At 39.8% G+C, this 15,270-nt stretch overlaps 1 protein-coding gene across 1 annotated transcript; it reads right to left on the reverse strand.

The window, feature by feature from the left end:
* Positions 13,466-14,407, reverse strand: LOC110261301 (vomeronasal type-1 receptor 4-like). Its single transcript, XM_021097280.1, has one exon. It carries the CDS (start codon positions 14,405-14,407, stop codon positions 13,466-13,468), a length of 942 nt encoding a protein of 313 aa, XP_020952939.1.

Below are 15,270 nucleotides of genomic sequence, written 5' to 3' on the forward strand. Positions count from 1 at the left end.
CAGCCCCAGTCACCCCAAGGGCACCACAGAGGGGGACACTGTGATCAAACACCACCCGTTGGTGCTCTTGCATCCCTGGGAACAAACCAGCCCTGCTGCTCCCACTGCCAAATGCTCTAGGCAGTACCCACACGCCTGATCTCTGTCACTTCCCAGGATCCTGCAACTAGGAGCAGCCTGTGCAGCACCTCCTATGTGGGCTAAGTGAGGCGGGTGCTTCATGCGTGGTCTACAGGTGGCGGGGGTAAACCACCACAGTGATCACTGACTCCAGAGGTGGTTGTGACCTTTTACCACGAGGGGTCTCTGAATAGGTGCCACCTGTGGTTCCAGTCACCTCAGAGGAGGCCACTGCAATCAAACACCAGCTGGTGTTGCTCTCACTCCCCTGGGAACTCACGCACCCTGCTGCTACTGCCAAATGCTCTGGTCACAGTGTAGATTTGCCCAGAGTTCATTACCACTTCCCAGGGCCCTGCACCTAGGAGTGGCCAGTGACATCTCCTGCAGGTCCTTGCTACTGCTGAGACCCCAGTGACCAGGCACTGACTACTGGCTCTACCCATGGCCTCCTTCTCCCTGAAAACATACTGAGCATCCTGGGGATAACAGCCTGCTCACACAGAAGAAAGAGGCAGCAAATATTCAAACTCTCATGTCAATAATAAATAGTAACCCCCCCCAAAAAATACAAAGGGGTGAGCTTGCATAGAAGTAGCCTTACAAGACTACTGTTTGGCTTCCCAAACTCACAGAAAAAGAAAAACATAAGCAAGATGAAAAAGCTCAGAAAATAGTCCCAGTTAAATCAACAGGAGAATTCGCCTAAAGCAGTCAACAATGAAACAGACCTCTGCAGTCTGACAGACATTGAGTTCAAAAGGGAACTAGTGAAAATACTGAAAGAATTAGGGCTGAATATCAAGGAATTAACAGAGGATATGAACAGTAATGCAGATTCTTTTAGAAAGGAACTGGAAAATATAAGGAGAAGCCAAGAAAAACTAGAAAATTCATTTGCAGAGATACAAACTGAGCTAAAGGCAATAAAGACCAGAATGAATAATGCACAGGAATGAATTAGTGACGTGGAAGGTGGAATAATGGAAATCACCCAATCAGGACAGCAGACAGAAAACCAAATGAAAAAGCATGAAAGCAATATGAGAGACCTATGAGATAATATAATGCGGGCCAGTTTATGCATAATAGGAATTACAGAAGGAGAAGAAAAAGAAAGGGGGATTGGAAAAATATTTGAAGAAACTATGTCTGACAACTTTCCAAATCTAAAGGAATTTGACACCAAAACACAGGAAGCACAGAGGGCCCCAAACAAGTTGAACCCAAACAGGCCCACACCAAGACATATTGTAATAAAAACGGCAAAAGGTAAAGATAAAGACAGGATTCTAAAGGCAGTGAGAGAAAAGCAAAGTATTAATTATAGGAGAACACCTGTAAGGCTAGAAGCTGATTTTTCTACAGAAACACTACAGGCTAGAAGGGAGTGGCAAGATATATTTAAAGTGATGAAAGGAAAAAAATTGCAACCTAGAATACTCTATCCAGCAAGAGTATCATTTAAAACAGAAGGGGAAATAAAGAATCTCCCCAACAAACAAAAGCTAAACGTGTACAGCAATACTAAACCCATTCTAAAAGAAATACTGAAAGGGCTTCTCTAAATTTAAAAAAAAAAAAGTCAGAAGAAATAGAATGGAGGAAAACACAATTGGAAATCAATCACTTAAATAAGCCATCATACAGATTTAAACATGAAGAATTTTTTAAAAGACATCAAAATCATACAATATGGGGAAAGAAAGTAAGAAAATATGGATTCTTTTTTTATTTTAATGATGTATTTGAGCCTATATGACTATCAGGCTAAAGCAAACAGATATAGGAAGGGGCAAACATACTTAAAAAACAGGGCAACCACAAATCAAAACCTAGCATTACATTCACAAAAATTAAAAAGTACTCAAGCATAAAATAAATGGAAACCATCCAACCAAAAAAAGAAGAGAAACATAATCAACTGGGAAACAAGGTTTACAATGGCAATAAATACATATCTATCAATAATTACCTTAAATATCAATGGACTGAATGCTCCAATCAAAAGACACAGAGTGGCAGATTGGATAAAAAAGCAAAAGCCTTCAATCTGCTGCCTACAAGAGACTCACCTTAGGACAAAGGACACTTACAGATTGAAACTGAGGGGATGGGTAAAGATATTTCATGTCAATGGACCAGATAGGAAAGCAGGAGTGGCAATACTCATATCAGACAAAATAGACTTTAAAACGAAGGCCATCAAGAAAGACAAAGAAGGGCACTATTTAATGGTTAAAGGATTCATTCAAGAAGAGGATATTACAATCATCAATATATATGCCCCTGATATAGGAGAATCCAGATACCTACAATAAATGCTAACAGACATTAAGGGAAAAATTGATGAGAATACAATCATAGCAGGAGACTTTAACACCCCACTCACATCAATGGACAGATCCTCTAGACAGAAAATCAAGAAGGCAACAGAGATCCTAAATGATATAATAGAAAATTATATATAATTGACATTTTCAGGACATTACATCCAAGAAATCAGAATATACATTCTTCTCAAGGGCACATGGAACATTTTCAAGGTTTGATCACATACTGGAGCACAAAGCTAACCTCTACAAATTTAAGAGTATAGAAGTTATTTCAAGTATTATCTCTGACCACAATGGCATTAAACGAGAAATCAACCAAAGGAAAAGAAATGAGAAAAAAACTTACTACATGGAGATTAAACAACATGCTACTAAAAAGCAATGATTCAATGAGGAAATCAAGAAGAAAATTTAAAAATATCTTGAGACAAATGATAACAAAGACACAACCACTCAAAAATCTTTGGGATGCTGCAACAGAAGCGCTCAGAGGGAAGTTCATAGCAATACAGGCCTTCCTCAAAAAAGAAGAAAAATCTCAAATTGACAACTTAAACCACCACCTAAATAAATTAGAAAAAAAAGAACAAACAAAATGTAAAGTCAGCAGAAGGAAGGAAATCATAAAGGTCAGAGAGGAAATCAATAAAATAAGAGATTCAAAAAAAAAGACAAAGTCAATCAAACCAAGAGTTGGTTCTTTGAAAAGGTAAAAAAAAAAATTGACAGACCTCTAGCTAGCTAGACTACCCAAATAAACAAAATAAGAAATGAAAAGGAGAAGTCACAACTAGTAACACAGAAATACCAAAAAACATGAAAGAATACTGTCCACAATTGTATGCCAACAAATTTGACAACCTAGAAGAAATGAACAATTTTCTAGAGAATTACATCCTGCCAAAACTGATTTAAAAAGAAACAGATCAACTGAACAGACCGATCACTAGAAATGAAACTGAATATGTCATAAAAACACTTCCTACAAATAAAACTCCAGGACCAGATGGCTTCACAGGCAAATTCTACCAAATATACAAAGAGGAACTTATACCCATCCTCAAACTTTTACCAAAGGTTGAAGAAGGAGGCACACTCCCGAGACATTCTATGATGCCACCATCACCCTAATTCCAAAACCAGACAAAGATACCACCAAACTTATGGTTTCCAAAGGAGACAGTTTTGGGGGGTGGGGGGGTGCGCTGGGGTTGTGGGATGGAAATCCTATAAAATTGGACTGCGATAATCATTGTACAACTATAAATGTAATAAATTCATTGAGTAATAAAAAAAATTTTAAAAGAAAACTGTCAGCCAATATCTGATGAATATAGATGCAAATTTCCTCAACAAAATTTTAGCCAACTGAATCCAACAACATATCAAAAAGATCATACACCACGACCAGATGGGATTCATCCTAGGTTCACAAGGATGGTTCAACATATGCAAATCAATCAACGTCATACACCACATTAACAAAAGAAAAGTAAAAAACCACATGATCATCTCCACAGATGCAGAAAAAGCATTTGACAACGTCCAACATCCATTCATGATTAAAACTCTTACCAAAGCGGGTATAGAGGGAATATACCTTAACAAAATAAAAGCCATTTAGGACAAAGCCACAGCAAATATAATACTCAATGGAGAATAGCTGAAAGCCTTCCCACTAAAATCTGAAACAGGACAAGGATGCCCACTCTCACCACTGTTATTCAACATAGTATTGGAAGTCCTAGCCACAGAAATCGGACAAATGAAATAAAAGGCATCCAAATAGGAAGAGAAGAGGTAAAACTGTCACTGTATGCAGATGACATGATACTATATATAGAAAACCTAAAGACTCAACCCAAAAACTACTTGAATTGATTGACAAATTCAGCAAAGTAGCAGGATATAAGATTAACATTCAGAAATCAGTCACATTTCTGTATACTACAATGAAGTGGGGATCCAGAGAGATAAGTGTTATGACCTGGACTGAGCCCCAAATTGAGAGTTTGAAACGCCAACATCTAGTATCCAGGAAGTGACTATATGTAGAATAGCACCTTGAAGGAAGTGATGATTTAACATGTGGCCCATTAAGGTGGGCCCTGTGCCATTCTGACTCATATCATTATTAATAAACTTGGAGATACAGAGAGATGTCATACCTACATGCACAAACAAGCAACACTGTGTGAGGACACAGGGACACACAGCTACTCTAAGATAAGGAGGAGGCTTCACTTCACAGGAAAGCATGGAAAGGGAGAACCCTTTAACGTATGGCATTCTACCCCGCAGGCTCATCCTTTGGAAGAGAAGAAGAGATGAAAAAATTCTCAGACAAGCAAAAACTCAATGTGTTTATCAATACTAATACTAAAGCTACTCTAAAAGAGATGTTGAAGGGTCTCCTCTAAGGGGAGAAGAAGTAAGAATCTACAGGAAAGGGAACATCTCATTCAGAAAGGACAATACATAGGAAGGACTGAGGATCAACCACTTAAACATGCCCATATATACATCAAAAGACAAAACATTGTAAAACCAAATGTAACTAGAGTAAACAGGTAAGGGAGAGGCATGAAGATGCAAAATATGACATCAAGACCACAAAATGTTGGGGATTGAAAAAAAGCATTGGATATTTAGAATGTGTTTCAGATTCAATGACTACCAGTTTAAATCAAGGGGGTATAACATAAACCCGGTGGTAACCACAAGTCAAAAACCTACAACAGGAGTTCCTGTCATGGCTCAGTGGTTCACAAAACCGACAGGTATCCATGAGGACAAGGGATTGATCCCTGGGCTCACTCAGTGGGTTAAGGATCTGGTGTTGCCATGATCTGTGGTGTAGGTCCCAGATGCGGCTCAGATCCCTGTTGCTGTGGCCATGGCAAAGGCTGACAGATACATCTCTCATTTGACCCCTAGCCAGGGAACCTCCACATGGTGCAGGTGCAGTCCTAAAAAGACAATTAAAAAAAACAAACCTACAACAGACCTATAAGAAACAAGAAGAGAGAAACACAAGCATAGAATTATTTTTGTTTCTTTCCAATCACTTATATGAGCACATTCCTAGGGTTTTTTTTTTTCTTTTAAAAAAATCATTAGAATATAGTTGACTTACACTGATGTATTGTTTCAGGTGTACAGCAAAGTGCATCAGTCTTATATAAAAATATATCCCTTTTTTCCATATACGCTATTACAAACTATTGAATAGATGTTCCTATGCTATATAGTAGGTTCTCATTAATCACCTATTTTTTATTGTAATCAATTGTTATTTCCCCAATACATTTTTTCTTTCTTTCTTTTTTTTTTTTTGCTGTCTTCCTTCATTTTTTCCAATTGTTATTTCCCAATACAATTTATTTCCTACTGTACAGCATGGTGAAAGAGTTACACACACATTTATACATTCATATATTTATACATTCATATATATATATATATATATATATATAATGATTTTTTTCCGTTTTACCTGGTTTACACTGTTCTGTCAGTTTTCCGCTGTACAGCATGGTGAACCAGTTACACATACATTCTTTTTTCTCACATTATCATGCTCCATCATAAGTGACCAGACAGAGTTCCCAGTGCTACACAGCAGGATCTCATTGCTTATCCATTCAAATGGCAATAATCTGCATCTATTAACCCCAAGCACCCCATCCATCCCACTCCCTCCCCCTCCCCCTTGGCAACCAAGGGTCTCTTCTCCAAGTCCATGGTTTTCTTTTCTGTGAAAGGTTCATTTGTGCCACATACTAGATTCCAGATAAAAGTGATATCATATGGGATTTGTCTTTCTCCTTCTGACTTACTTCACTCAGTATGAGACTCTCTAGTTGCATCCATGCTGCTGCAAATGGCATTATTTTGTTCTTTCGTATGGCTGAGTAGTATTCCATTGGGTATATACACCACATCTTCCTAATCCAATCATCTGTGATTATTAGAGAAATGCAAATCAAAACCGCCATGAGACACCACCCCAAACCATTCAGAATGGCCATCATTAAGAAGTCCGCAAATAACAAATGCTGGAAGGGGTGTGGAGAAAAGGGAACCCTCCTGCACAGTTGGTGGGAGTGTAATCTGGTACAATCACTATGGAGAACAGTATGGAGGTGCCTTAGAAATCTATGCATAGAACTACCAGATGACCCAGCAATCCCACTCTTGGGCATATATCTAGACAAAATTTTCGTTAAGAAAGACACATGCACCCGCATATTCCTTGCAGCACTATTCACAATAGCCAAGACATGGAAACAACCCAAATGTTCATTGACAAGCATGCGGTTAAAGATGATCATCAGACCAAAAAGGTAGAAACCAAAAGTTAAACACAGAAGATCTACAAACACAAACAGAAACAAGTAATGAAATGGCAATAAGTACATAAGTATCAATAACAATTCTAAATTTTAATGAACTGAATGTGGTGCCCTATTGGGGTGGAAATAGTCCATTCATACTTTGCCTGCAAGAGACCCACTTCAGAGCTAAAGATATACAAAGACTGAAGTGAAATGATGGAAAAAGACATTTTATGTACGTGGTAACAAGAAGAAATCAGGAGATAGCTATACTTATTTCAGAAAAAATAGAGAATAAAACAAAGGCTAGAGAGAAAGACAAAGAAGGGCATTAGGTAATGATAAAGGCATCAATACAAGAAGAGGATAGTAGTCATTAACTGTGGGTGGAAAAAAGCAGGGCCATAGACCTTGAGCTTGAATGCATGGTTATGGAAGACCATGACTCCCTCTTGGAATGCCAAGAAGGATGCACCAGGATAGGATATACTGCACTTTGCAAACATAAAACAAGGGACTAGTACAATCTCTTTGCTCTTCTGCAAGTAGCTGCATTATATCCTAGATAAATGCTCCTATGACTCTGTGCTAGTGGTTTTCTCATCAGGGGATAGCCTTGAAGCTGCCTGTGCTTGTTTAGCAAATTGTGTCTATTATCTTTTGGAAATGTCTGCTTCCCACACGTCTGCATGTAGCCTTTGTTCACGATCCTAAAAAAGACCCTGAGTTTGCTTGGGCTTTGCTTTTCACAGCATTAGCCATCTCTGTGTTTTTCTTAAGCTAATCTTCAGGGACAGCCTAAGTTCTGATGGTCACAGACAATGACAATTAATATTTGCACCCAGTATAGAAGCACCTTAATATATATGGCAAATACAAACAGACATAAAGGGAGAAATTGACAATAGTAAAATAAGAGTAAGAGAGTTTATTTTATTTTATTTTATTTTAGCTTTTTGCCTTTTCTAGGGCCGCTTCTGTGGGGTATGGAGATTCCCAGGCTAGGGGTCTAATAGGAGCTATTGCTGCCGGCCTACACCAGAGCTACGGCAACATGGGATCTGAGCTGCATCTGCTAACGACACCACAGCTCAGAGAAACACCAGTTCCTTAACCCACTGAGCAAGGCCAGGGATAAAACCCACAACCCTATGGTTCCTAGTTGGATTCATTAACCACTGAGCCACGATGGGAACTCCAAGAGTAGGAGACGTTAACATCGCAGTTATATCAACAGACAGATCATCCAGACAGAAAATCAATACGCCAACTGTGATCATAACTGACACAATAGACCATTTGGGCTTAAAAGATATCTAGAGGGACATTACATCAAAAAGCAGAACACACACTGTTCTCAAGCGCACATGGAACATTCTCCATGACAGATCCTATGGTAGGCCACAAAACAAGTCTCAACAAGTTAAAGAACAGAAATAATATCAACCTTTTTTTTTTTTCCTGACCACAAGGCCATGAAACTGGAAATCAATTACAGAAAGAAAAATGGAAAAGCAAAAACCATGTGGAGACTAAGCAACATACTACTAAAAAACCAGAGTCAATAAACAAACCAATGAGTAAATAACTGGAGTCAATGGAAAATTACCAAAAAAAAAAAAAAAACAACTTTCCAAACTCAATATCCCAAGAGGGACAGTCTAAGAGGGAAGTTCATAGCAATACAAGCCTATGTCAAAATCCAAGGGAAAAAATCAAGAAAACAACATAAATTACCACCAAAAGGAATCAGGAATGGAAGAATGGAAGAATGAAAAACATGCAGAGTCAGCAGATGAAAGGAAATGAAAAACATCAGGTAGAAAGAATAGGGAGTACCCATTGTGGCCCAGCAGTAACAAACCTTACTAGTACCCAGGAGAATGCAAGTTCAATCTCTGGCCCCACTCAGTGGGGTAAGGATCAGGCATTGCCATGAACTGTGGTGTATGTCACAGATATGGCACATATCTGGCATTGCTCTGGCTGTGGCACTGACCAGGAGCTACAGCTCTGACTCGACCCCTAGCCTGGGAACTTCCATATGCTGCATGTGTGGCCCTAACATGGGAGGGAGGGGAAGACAGAGGGGTGGATGGATGGATGGATGGAAGGAAGGAAGGAAGGAAGGAATAGACAACAAAAACAACAATTGAAAACATCAGTGAAATCAAAATCTGCCTTTGGAAAAGACAGGCAAAATTGATAAGCCAGTAGCCAAGCTCAGTGAGAACAAAAAAGGACACAAATAAACAACAGAAGAAATGAAAGAGGAGACATGCAGGAGGAGATATTACAGGGATACAAAAAAAATCCTAAGACAACACCATGAACAACTATATGTCAACAAAGTGCATAACCCAGAAGAAATACATACACCACTAAAAACACCCAATCTTCTAAGGCTCTTTCACGAAAAAAGAGAAAGGCTGAACACACTAATATCGAGTAGTGAAATCAAATTAGTCACCAAAAACTCCCAGCAAACCCGTCCAGCACTGGATGGCTTCACAGGGGATTCTACCAATCCTATGGAGAAGTAGTAATACCAACCCTCCTCAAGTGGTTCTAAATACGTGAGGAGACATAACTCCACATCCATTCGACAAGGCTTCCATCACCCTGCTGTCAAAACCAGGAAAAAACCCTACCATGAAAGGAAATGACAGACACATAGCTCAGCTACAGAGGAAAAACCCTCAGCAAAATGGTAGCAACCAGAATTCAACAACCTCTAAGAAGTATCATAGACAATTATCAGGTGGAATTTTTCCAGAGGTGTGAGAATGGTTTGAAAATCAAAAAAGGAATGATCCACACAAAATGGGTAGGAAGCCTACACAAATACATTTTCCAAAGAAGACATACAGATGGCACATAAAAAGATGCTCAACTCTGCTATTCATCAGAGAAGTGCAAATCAAAACCAACATGATACATCACCTGACAGCTCTCAGAATGTCTATCAGCAAAAAGAACACAAATAAAAGATGCTGGCCAGGATGTAGAGAACAGAGAATCCTAGCACACTATTGATGGAACTGTGAATCGGTACAGCCACTGTGGAAAACATTACAGATGTTCTTCAAAGAACTAAAAATAGAACTATAATATGATGCAGCAATTCCACTCCTGGGCATATATTTGAAGAAAACAAAAACACTAAATCAGGGAGTTCCCATCGTGGCGCAGTGGTTAACAAATCCGACTAGGAACCATGAGGTTGCGGGTTCGGTCCCTGCCCTTGCTCAGTGGGTTAACGATCCAGCGTTGCTGTGAGCTGTGGTGTAGGTTGCAGACGCGGCTCGGATCCTGCGTTGCTGTGGCTCTGGCGTAGGCCGGTGGCTACGACTCCGATTCAGCCCCTAGCCTGGGAACCTCCATATGCCGTGGGAGCGGCCCAAGAAATAGCAACAACAACAACAACAAATGACAAAAGACAAAAAAAAAACAACAAAAAAAACCCCACTAAATCAGGAGATATTTGCAGCACAATGTGCAGATGAGCATTATTTCAAACAGCTGATGCATGCAAGCAACCTATGTGTCCATCAACAGACAAACGGATAAAGATGGGATACACACACACACACACACACACACACACACACACACACACACACACACACACAATGGAACACTACTCAGCCATAAAAGAATGACATTTTGCCATTTTCAGCAACCTGGATAGACTCTGAGGAGAGTCTTAGTGAAATAAGAAAGAGGAAGAAATATTGTGTGTTATCACTTATATGTGGAATCTAAAAAATAAAGCAGGTGGATGAATATAACTAACAGAATCAGACTCACAGACACACAGGAGAAACCAGAGGTTACCAGTGGGTAGAGAAAGGGAGGTGGTGTGACCTAGGGTAAGGATTCAGAACCAGAAACTACTCTGCATAAAATAAATAAGCTACTGGGACACATTTTACAGCACAGGAAATAGAGCCGGTATTTTATAATAACTTTATTTTTTTATGGCCATATACACAGCTGGAAGGTCCCAGATTAGGGACGGAACACAAGCCACAGCTGTGACCTACACTGCAGCTGCAGCGAGGCTGGATGCTTTAGCCCACTGCACCAGGCCAGGGATTGAACCTGCGTGTTCACAGTGACCTGAACCATTACAACTGGATTCTTAACCCACTGGGCCACAGCAGGACCTACCTATAATAACATTAAATCAAGTATAATCTTTACAAATATTGGATAGCTGTTTTACAATCATAGTTAAGGTTATATTGTAAATTAACTACATTTAATATAATTTAATTTACAAAGATAATTATATTGTGTGGGAGAGGTGACAAATACAGCAAAAGAGCTATACATTACAATATATAATTGCAACATGAACATACTCATTTTAAATTTTCAAATATTACATGTCAAATATATTCTAATTATACCATCAGCTGAACCATAATTTTGTTTTTTGCTCCTTTTGTAGCACTTCACTTCAACCTGATCGTCTCTACATAAAAATATTTAAGCACCCAAATCTCCCTGCAATACATCCTATTTCCAATAAATCTTTGTTCTCTGTAAAGCTCTATAAACTCATAACTGGCTCTCAAAGGCTCTACTGACTGAGAATGATTTGACTTCTGACTCCACACCACAGTGTGGTTGACTGTGAGGACACGCATCTCTTCGGCTTCATCAATGACTATTGCACAGGCTGATCCATGTTCATGCATAACTTTAGGTCCAAACCTAGGTCATTTCTGGGAAAAACTGCTTTGGATTGAAGGCTACACATATGAACATTTCCTAATTCACAGAGAGCTTCTATCACTATTCTAGAAATTCTTTTTTTTATTATTCAAATGAATTTATCACATCTGCAGTTGTATAAAGATCATCAAAATCAAGTTTCACAGGATTTCCATCCCACAACCCAAGCACATCCCCCACCCCCCAAACTGTCTCCTCCAGAGACCATAAGGTTTTCAATGTCTGTGAGTCAGCATCTCTTCTGCAAAGAAGTTCGGTCTGTCCTTTTTCAGATTCCACATGTCAGTGAAAGCATTTGATGTTGGTATCTCATTGTCTGGCTGACTTCACTTAGCATGATAATTTCTAGGTCCATCCATGTTGCTAAAAATGCCAGTATTTCGTTCTTTTTAATGGCTGAGTAATATTCCTTTGTGTATATGTACCACATCTTCTTGATCCACGCCTCTGTCAATGGACATTTAGGTTGTTTCCATGTCTTGGCTATTGCAAATAGTGCTGCAGTGAACATCGGAGTACATGTGTCTCTGCCAGTGATGGTTTTCCCTGGATAGATGCCCAGGAGTAGGATTGCTGGATCCCATGGTAGTTCGATGTTTAGTTTTCTGAGGAATCTCCATACTGCTTTCCACAGTGGTTGCACCAATTTACAATCCCACCAACCGTGTCATAGGGTTCCTTTTTCTCCACACCCTCTCCAGCACTTCTTGTTTGTAGACTTGGATGATGGCCATTCTGGCTGGTGTAAGGGGGTACCTCATCGTGGTTTTGATTTGCATTTCTCTAAGAATGAGTGATGTTGAACATCTTGTCATGTGTTTCGTGGCCATCTGTATGTCTTCTTTGGAGAACTGTCTGTTTAGATCTTCTGCCCATTTTTTGATGGGGTTGTTTTTTTTTGGTATGGAGCTACAGAAGGTGTTTATAAATTTTGGAGATTAATCCCTTGTCAGTTGACTCACTTGCAAAGACTTTCTCCCATTCTGTGGGTTGTCTTTTTGTTTTGATTAGGGTTTCCTTTGCTGTGAAGAAACTTTGAGGTTTGAGTAAGGTCCCATTTGTTTATTTTTGTTTTTATTGTCAATACTCTGAGAGGTGGATCTGAGAAGATGTTGCTGTCGTTTATGTCAGAGAGTGTTGGGCCTATGTTTTCCTCTAAGAGTTTTATAGTGTCTGGTCTTATATCTAGGTCTTTAATCCATTTGGAGGTTATTTTTGTGTATGGTGTTAGGGAGTGTTCTCATTTCGTTCTTTTCCATGTGGCTGTCCAGTTTTCCCAGCACCACTTATTGAACAAGCGGTCCTTTCTCCATTGTATATTCTCACCTCCTTTGTCATAGATGAGTTGGCTGTAGGTGCGTGGTTGAATTCTGGGCTTTCTATCCTGTTCCACTGATCTATATTTCTGTCTTTGTGCCAGGACCATATGGTTTTGATGACCATTGCTTTGTAGTATAGTCTGAAGTCCGGGAGCCTGATTCCTGTAGCTCCATCTTTCTTTTTCAGGATGTCTTTGGCTATTCTGGGTCTGTTGTGCTTCCAAACAAACTTTAAAATATTTGGCTCGAGTTCTGTGAAAAATCTCCTTGGTAAGTGGATAGGGATTGCACTGAATCTGTATATTGCCTTAGGGAGTACAGTCATTCAGAATGTATGTGTAACTGGGTCACCATGCTGTACAGTAGAAAAAATATATATATATAAAGAAAAAAAAGAAAAAAATTCTGAACTAGAAACACTTCAGTTCTGTAATTCCTTACAAGATAACTATATGCCATGACAATATGAATATAATTATTTATTTTGGAAAAATATTCAGTATGTCCTGTTTTCTTTCTTTGAAAGTCAAATTTCTGTTGGGACTCAGAGATGAATGAACAAGTGAATGAATAACTGGAAACTGTGTAGTACTCTGGAAAGACATACAATTTACATAGTTCTCATCATAGCAGGGGAATGTGCATTCCTTATCCAGGCAAAGTAGAGCCTGTGTACAGTGGAGTCACGGCTCATGAGCAGAAAGGGGCTGACAGCTGGGAACCACGCAGCCATGATTATACCCATGTACACAAGTAACAGGCTGGGATGTTCAACAAGGGACAAAGTAACTTGAAAGGTGAAGGAAAGAGTGTAAAAATAGACAAAGCTGCTCACCAGGAGAAGGATGGTTTTGGTAGCTCTGGACTCAGGCAAGGATCTAGGGGAGGCATTGTTCCTACGAATGTGTTGGACCTGCTGATTATGTCTGTACAGGAGGAAAACCATGGAGCCACTGTTCCAGAGCATGAGCCCCAAACATAAAATATCAGGGAATATCAGCACCAGTGCAAATAATATCTTTCCAGCTTTGTGATGAATAGTAGAAGAACAGTATCCAAAATCCTGTCTTTTTGTGATGTTTTTGTCATTCAATTTCCCATACATATGTACAGGATAAATGATGTTGACCAGCATTTGGAGCATCCAACACAGGCACATCGAGGGAACAATGTACTTGGGAGCTTTTACTTTAAGCTCTGCCCACCTGGAGTTCTGGGGGCTGATCATGATCACCTGAAAGACACTCAAGAGGCAGATGCTCCCCATGGACACTCCCCTCCCCACTCGGTGAAGAAAGAAAATAAGTTTGCATCCAAAATCACTGGGGGAATGTTCCCACCCAAGCGCTGCTATGGTCTGGGGGACTCCTTTAGAGAGAAGGGTCAAGACGTTGGCCACAGTCAAGTGCTGAAGAATCACATCTGTGGACCGTAACCTGTACCTAGTGAAGTAAAGGATGATATAATGGCAAAGAAGGGAGAAATTCCCCAGGATTCCAACCACGGTCTGCATCACAATGATCACATCTACTGTTACATCCACGCTGGCCATCTCCCTGTTCACAGCCACTAATATTTGTCTTGTGAGTTAGATGGTCCTGGGTGGGAATATGAAGCAGGTGCTGCATGTGTGTTATCAGCTGAATCCTCCAGTGTCCACCAACCATTAATTCCCACTTAGAAAATTTACATCATGTTTTTCAGTAGTAGCAGCCTTAAAAATATGAATGTATGACTTTAAGGGGATTACACATAAAATTACTAGTTGAAGACACTCAGTGTGGACACTTCACTCCTCACAAATCCATGAGCCAGGGACACCTGTAACTTTAATTCTAGAGGTAAGGGTAACACAGACAGGTTAGGTATCTTTTGACATGTGCTGTGTAGGGCAGAGTGAGGACTTCAAACTCTCTGCAAGACAGTGGGCTGTTAAACACAGAGTACTGACCCACAAGGCTCTGCCCCAAAGCTAGTTAGATGTCCTCAAATTATGATCCAGATCTATAGCTAGTCTTGATTTCACAATGTGACATATGGTTTTACACTGGTGGTATTTTATATTGTCATTATAACAATATTCCACTTATTTGTAAAGCTTTATTCTACAGAGCGCTATCAACTAGGAACCAGGTTTAGATATCTTAACGCATGTACATGCCCTGCTGACAGGCAAACACGTCAGGAACCTGCACCATGACAAGTTCAGGTAATAAGGAGAACGGCTCATAGTTAGGAGGGAAACAGAAGACGCATTTGACTTTATGTCAGAAAAGCAGGTATAGGGAATTCCCAGTGTGGGATCCTGATTAGGATCCTTGAGAATGCGGGTTCCATCTCTGGCCTTGCTTGGTGGCTTGGATATCTGGCATTGCCATGAGCTGTGGTATAGGTCACAGACACGGCTCAGATCTG

The sequence above is a fragment of the Sus scrofa genome, chromosome 6 (genome assembly GCF_000003025.6).
Source record: "Sus scrofa isolate TJ Tabasco breed Duroc chromosome 6, Sscrofa11.1, whole genome shotgun sequence".
In the NCBI taxonomy this organism is placed as follows: domain Eukaryota; kingdom Metazoa; phylum Chordata; class Mammalia; order Artiodactyla; family Suidae; genus Sus; species Sus scrofa.

Coding starts and splice junctions, on each gene's coding strand:
- LOC110261301 (XM_021097280.1), bottom strand. CDS start 14,407: ATGGCCAGCGTGGATGTAACAGTAGATGTGATCATTGTGATGCAGACC.